Below are 7,183 nucleotides of genomic sequence, written 5' to 3' on the forward strand. Positions count from 1 at the left end.
TCTTGCCAATGATTTCCCACTAGAAGGATTTGACTGGACCATTCCAACACATAAAGATGGTTTGGCTACGTTTGCGGCGTTGTGGGGAAATTGCGATTTCACAGAACAGATATGCACTCAACACATTCGAATAATACAATTTTTCATGAACCGTGTGACATCCTATCATCCTACTACTTCCTGTTGTCTTTTCCAACACTTTCACCAGTAGTAACTTCCCATCAAACGAGTAGATGCGAAATAGATGCGAAACGCATCTATTTCGACACGACTGAAAAACAACTTTGTTCCAGTGCGAAGACTTTTGAGTTTCTTCTAAACAAGCACATTCATTATCGTAACTTCAATTTGCGCGACTTTACGGTTAATGGGACCGCAGCCAGTGTAACCTCTGACCTGCAGGAGCTCTTTTTTTGCAGCCTCTACCTTTGGTCAGCACAGCATCTTCCCTGCAATTGCTAAAGAAGAAGCTGTATGAATCCTTGCACAAGGCAAGGACAAAGTTTTTTTTCTTCTTTTTTATGTAAGTTGGTTCACGTTTTGTGTCAAAACAGCCGCAGTTGAGCCACAACTGGTCTGGATTGGATGCTCTTCCTAAATCACTTGCAGCCACTTGCGCCTGCTGTCATGAGTTCACACATCTTTGTCCCGATCAAAGGCAGCCGGCGACGGTGAGAAATTAGTCAGCGGTCACCCGGCACTCTGAGTCCCAGCAGAGACTTCTTAAGTAATGTTCGGAGAGCAGCTGCAGCGGCTTGTTCAAAGTGGTCTGTCAGCAGCAGCAGCAGCGGCGGCAGCAGTGGGGGCTCTTAACTTCAAACCCTCTTCCTGTTGATCTTTCCTCCACGCTGGAAGACGATCGCCACAGAAAGCCACCAGTGAAAAAGTTCCAATGTTTTCACCGCGTTTTTTTTTTTTCCATCCTTTTTAATTGGTTTTGATTTATATTTGACGACGCAAACCAAAACTTGGAAACAAGCACGCATTCTTCTGTTTTTATTTTCCCACGTCCTGTGAAGTTCTTGGGCGTTTTCAGTAGATGGGCTTCAGTGTCAGGGCACCAACAAAGTCTGCACAAAGCACACAGGCAGAAAAAGAAAATGGCGCTTATTTGAGGCTCCCTTTATAAACTCATTCCTGTCCAATAAAGTTTGTTTTGTGTTCAAACACAGAACATAACCTCTCTGTCTGTCTGTTGACGCCAAACCTGGACTTTTTGACGCCGGAGGACAGCCAGCTAGCAAACAAGCCAGCAATGTGCTAGCTTCAGGAAGTCATGTTAGCATGCTAGCTCGTTCGTCTCAAGGTGACGAAATGTAAAGGTGGCCAAAAGTATATAAGTGACGTCAGTGTTGAATGTTATTTTAATAACCTGGTTAGACGTGGCTCCATGTTTGAATACTTTTTCAAGCCGTGGTAGCAAAGGGTTATGATTCCAGTTGCATTTTTTTTTTCTTTTTTTTACATTTCTTGCAAAGCTAATGTGACACGACACATCACGAAACCTGTGTGTACAGTGGCGGCACTGTACACAGCCATTACCGGTGATTATGTTGATTATGTTGGTCCTTGTGTTTTCAGGAACCAACAGCTGCGTAATGGATACAGGCAGCAGCTGAAATTGAAATCCGGATTTCAATTTTGAGCAACGTTGCGCTGATGCAGCATAAAGCCCTCCACGGATCAGCGACAGGCCCGCTTTAATTGAATTAACTGGGGTTTTAGACAACAGAGTGGCCGAAGCCACGTGCGGCGTTCGCGTTACGCCCAGGCAGTTTGTCTGAGCGGCAGTGAAATCCAACTCTCTGTGTGGCGGCTACATTTAGACCAGGAAACACGGGGTGAGCGGTTCAGCGGCTGTAAAGGATTGAAAGGCTGGAGACTGACTGAGTGGGAGCCACTTAAACAGGTCATTATCGTGACCCCATTGAGCCACAGGGTCCTGCCATTCATCTGCTGCTGCGGGAGAAAAACAGAAACCACACAAGACGCTGGGCGGGTTTAGTTTTTCTTTTTTTTTTTAATGGAATGTATCTTTTCGAGGTATGAAAATAAATCTCCGTGGAAATAAGAAATTGGACAGTGGTTCCTAACAGTGCGGAATGATGAAAACGGGAAGGCATGTCGGGCCGCGTCAGATAAAGGGCACGGCTCTGGCCCTGTGTGGAGGATGACAGCAACACAGAGGCATGTGCCGGATTAACTGTGGTACGCTGGTGAGCGGTGGGAGACCCGCCCAGGAAAGAGGAAACGTCACGAGCCACAGCGAGATAAAATACGTCCTGCTGGAAGCACAGGACATTTCTGAAGCCTCTGATTGAGACGTGGCTCTGACTGTTGCTCTGCACCGCCACCTTAACATGCGTCAGTACGTTTTCGTACTCATAGAAACTCTCCCGTGCCTTCAGTCTGTTAAGCACAGAAGTCTTTCCAAACATTCAAAAACTGAGCTGTAACAGAGACTAATTTGGATAGTTGTGTCCTTCTTTTCGCAATCACTCAAATCTTACATTTTTATTCGATGGTCGCTGTTCTGTTATTTGAGTCATTCAAAAGCCATCTGGATCAAATTATGAGTAATCAGTATATTGCTACTTATCAGCATGAGGCAACTTGAAAGATGGTGTAAAGAGGTTAAATTATAGAGAGCAGGAAAACTTCTTCCTGTTGTAACCGATCAAAAAAGCAATATTATAGAATGATTTTGTCATCTTGTATTATGATGCTGTTATTTAGGATCCTGTCACACCAGGAGTGCTATGAAGCAGAGTTAGCACACCGATTTGAGGAACCGGCACCAAATAGTTGGCAAGCTAAATGTTGGCTGGCTAGGCAGCAATTTGCTTTATAGCAAAATGGTTCTACAAATGCAATCCGTTCAAAACCAAGTGAAATTTGCCCATCGCTGTGTTTGTTGTTAAGGCTAATGGCATTGCTGGATAGAAAATTGCAGTCCAAGCTAATAGCTTTTAGCGTAGTATTTGGCCAAACAACCAACAGCAACACTGTCAAAAAACAGCTTGTTGGACAATACAGATTGTCACTCAGATTGTTGACAGACATTTACTGGTAAGCTACCAAATCAAACAGCTAGGATGTTAGATTAGCTGGCTGCACAGCTACGTTCTGAAAGAAAAACAAAAAGTGACAGTTTCATAAATAGCAAACTTTGCTCAATTGCCAATTCTTACCCTATTGTGTATTCATGCACCACTATTTTGAAGTTTTACTCTTTCATGTCGGACCTAATCACACTCTTGTGTTTGAACAATTCATTTTTTTAATTAATACTATGAGATAGCCAAGAACAAGCTAATTGGAAACCTTTGATTTACCAAGTCAAAATTCCAACTTCAGCCTACAACCCGAACGCATCGCTCAGACGCTAACTTATTTCAATAAATTCCTAGTTTCTATAGCTGAGAAAACGAGCTTTGGCCAAATCTCCCAATCAGAGGAACAACAAGCCTCATGACATGACAACTATTTTGCTGATTGTGACAATTCTGGTGTAGTTCTGATCAGTCGAGGTCTAACTGCATTTAATTTGATGTTATGTTTCCACTAAGATTTAATCCAAGCATTGAAATGGTCTCTGAAGCAGCTCAGTTTTTAAAATGTTCACCTTAACTCTATTGTCCATGGTTAAAAAGCCAGAGTACACCCATCACTTAAGAACATAGCAACAGCTTTCCCTTCAATTTACAAATGTAGCGAAATAAAGTTGCGGAAAGCCATCGAAGCACACAATGGAAACACTAAAATACACCATCGAAATCAAGCATATAAAAACAACCATCAATCCGCTGAGCGCGATCATTTTCTCGATCTGTACATGTTTAGTGAAGTGAGAGGAAACACTGTGCAACAAGAGAAATGTATCAAATGAGTCTTTGGCTCTGTTAGAAAATAAAACCAGAAGCATTGACACGTCTTATCCATAAGGAGCTGGTTCAACTAACACACAGCATCCACCCTGGGGAACGTTGAGAGAACGCTCCCTAAAAGCCACAGGAAGGAGCGGCGTGTCGCCGGGCCAGACTTCCCTCATCATCGTCTCTTGAAAGTTTCAGGCTTCGTAACCTTTAGGGAACGTCACCAAACGTTCCCTCGAGGTTCCAGTCTGTTAGATAGTCCAAGTCGACCGAATGCTCACCTCCAGTGACTCTCACACTTGACATTCAGACTTTTTTTTTTCTTTTATATATATATAGATATATATGTATAAAAAAATATATATACACATCTAATAAATAAGGGACGAAACCCATTGCACGGTAGAATACAGATGTTTTCTCACATGCTTTTTGTCCATCAGTCTTTTGTGAAGCAAGTCTCTGTACTGAAAAGAGGAGTGGGGGGTCAAGGAGGGCTGGTGTGTGGAGACCACATCATGACTTGGGGTGTGGGGTGTTCAGTTCTCCTGGACAATGGAGCTTGGTGAGGCAGCAGCAGGGGGAGATGAAGCCTGGGTTCATTGTCTTCCTCGGCTGAGTGTCAAATTCACCTGCAGATAAGAATCAATTAGACTGACTGTGGTTTGCAGAGAGAGGCAGAGGAAAGGGAAAACCCCACTCTGGGCACAACAATAGAACCGCTTTTACAGTTACAGAGCAAAGGTAGGCGTAATTACAAAATCCATAGACCTAATGACCATAGATTAAACTGCTGATCTCAGTAGAGCAGAGCAGACAAAGGCTATTGTGAAACTACAAAACTTATTGGCAATAGTTGTGTCTGATATGGTTTTCTACATAAAAAAACAACCACCTCAACTCTAGGTGGTTTGAGCAAGGAGTCACACCTCTTTCAGGAAGGTTGATGTCTCCAGCAGGGGTCATGCCCACAGGTCAGCAGGGAAACAACCACAATGACGCCTAGCAATGTGTCTCATAGGAATGTGAAGATCTGACACCTTTTTTGCTTTAAATAGTGGAAATACACAGAAATATTGTGCCCATCTGATTAGCTGCTAACTGGCATTCCACCGCACTTAGTACTTATTCATGTTTCTAAAAAAATAATTTTAAAAAAAGAGCAATGCCATCTGTCAAGAGATAAGGAAACATAACATTGTGGAGCTTTACTTCTAAAACTCTAAACTATCACTTTGTGCGTTAGCCTTTCTAGTCAGTGAGAATTGGCGCCCCCTTGTGGTGAGTACAGTTTTTAGGAAGGATGAGTTGCATCTAACAGCTCTAGTTCAGCTAACACTAACAACTAACATATTTAGACTAATTGAACTTTCACTGAATTGATTAACTTTCTGAATTTTTTTTAGAACATATTTCAAGATTTTTAAAACGTTATGTCTCTGATAAGAATGAGATTGCTTAGTGAAAATATTCACTAAGCAGAAAACTTTTGTAAAGATGAAAATTAGACATAAGCAAATAAGCAGCTGCTCAGGGTCCCCCAAGCCAGCAGGGGGATCCAAGAGCCCTTAAGCTCCAACAGACAAACACCTTGTTTTGTTGTCAATTGTACTTTATGGAGAACAATAAAAAATGTATGAACATCAAATTATCCCATAAGTAAAGGGGAAAATAATTTTATAGTGATGTCATTAGAGTCAGCTAAAAACAGCTTGTGCTGTGCTAGCTGGTGGGGCCTTGAATCAAATCCAGCCCAGGGCCCCCCTTTAACTTTAAGGTCGGCCCTATTTGAAAAACAAAATTGGGCCGATGTGGCGCTTGAACAGACTTCCTGTTTAAAAAAAAACATTCAACACAACTGATTTCTATTTTTACTGCTACACACCGCCACTGAAGTCGTGTTAGAAGCTCACAAATCAGCTGCTGCCACAGAAAAGCCACGTGTGTGGAAATCTGAGTGGAGCAGCCAGAGCTGCACTACATCATGGTGCAAATTTGGAAGTTATTCTCCGCAGCAACACCTCAGGAGCTCCTGCGGTTTCAGTCACTAACTTGGCCTCCAGCACTTTTCATTTGTAAGCCGTTTCAATAAATATCTTTTAGACTTTTTTTTTTTTGAACAAGTATTAAATTGAGCCAAAAAAAGCCTTTCTTGTCATTTATAGTATGGCATGCCTGCTTCTTGTTTAGTTCCGCTTCCTCCCGGTATCTTACCGCTGAAGGCGCGCCGGTGCGTGGGTTTCCCCCCGCGGGTCACGCCACGCTCGGGGCACTGCGGACGGTCTTCTGCCCGGGCATCTGCACGACGAGCAGCTGCTGCTTCTGCCGAGTGGACTTGACGGCCAGGATCGCCTGGCGGTTCTTGTACTGGACCATCTGCAAGGTGATCTCCGCGTTCCAGCCCTCGTCCTGCGGGCACCTGAAGTCGATCTCCTTCCCCTCCGTCATGACAACGGTGAAGTAGACGTACTTGCCTTTCCGCTCCACGCAGTCCACCGTCTTCATGTTGGCGAAGTGGAGCTCCTTGACTCTGCCCGTGTCGCCGCCGCCGCCGCCGTGCTGCTGCTGCGGGTGATCGTGCTGCTTGGGCGGCAGCAGCAGCACGCCTTCCTCGGTCAGGACGCAGTGCTTCTTCTTCCAGAGCTGCAGCAGCCCGTCGCTCCGCTTCTCCAGCAGACCCTCCTTGTACACCTTCCTCCCGTTCTCCAGCATGTTCGGCCGACCGCTGCGGACCTCCAGCCTGACGGACTCACGGACGCTGCTTGATCGACGGCGCTCTATCCCGGAGAGGCTGCGGGCATGGGATGCAGCTGCGGCTGCTGGATGTGGAAGGAGCGCCTGACTCGCAGTCTGCCTGCCGGTCACTGTTTGCGGAGCGGCTTTTGGGGGCGGGAGGGGTCTGGAGAAGTGCACCGCCCCTCTGAGTAGAGTGAAGCCCCCCGAGACCATGGAAGCCCGGTCATCAAGACTCCCCTTTATACCGCACAGCGAGACCTCCATCTTCACTCCCCTGAGATTTGTTTTTTGCTTGTCTTTTTAAAGTTTGCAGGAGAAAATTGACTTTTTTTTTTTACTACAATTTTGAATCCTCGAGGATGTTTTCCATCCATCCATCACTAGTAGTTCTAATCTACCTCACTTCCACCATGTCGAGTTTATTGCATCACTGCTGCCTTTTCTGACGGTATATTTTCTGGTTGCTGTTATTGGTCATGTTCCATTTCCAGTGCAAACCTCTCAAGAGTTCATGAAGTGCCCATGTGTTTGAAATACAGCACCGCAGCGCCCTCTGGCGGGATGTAGCGCGA

At 44.8% G+C, this 7,183-nt stretch overlaps 1 protein-coding gene across 1 annotated transcript; it reads right to left on the reverse strand.

The window, feature by feature from the left end:
* Positions 1-2,019: 2,019 nt before the first annotated feature.
* Positions 2,020-6,861, reverse strand: phlda1 (pleckstrin homology-like domain, family A, member 1). The gene is made up of 2 exons (XM_055055783.1): positions 6,090-6,861; positions 2,020-4,507 (listed from the first exon to the last, which is right to left on the reverse strand). The coding sequence occupies exon 1, from the start codon at positions 6,822-6,824 to the stop codon at positions 6,129-6,131; it is 696 nt and encodes a 231-aa protein (XP_054911758.1). The 5' UTR covers positions 6,825-6,861; the 3' UTR covers positions 2,020-4,507; positions 6,090-6,128.
* Positions 6,862-7,183: the final 322 nt, after the last annotated feature.

Source organism: Poeciliopsis prolifica, unplaced genomic scaffold (assembly GCF_027474105.1).
Source record: "Poeciliopsis prolifica strain line A6 unplaced genomic scaffold, Auburn_PproV2 SCAFFOLD042, whole genome shotgun sequence".
NCBI classification, from domain to species: Eukaryota; Metazoa; Chordata; class Actinopteri; order Cyprinodontiformes; family Poeciliidae; genus Poeciliopsis; species Poeciliopsis prolifica.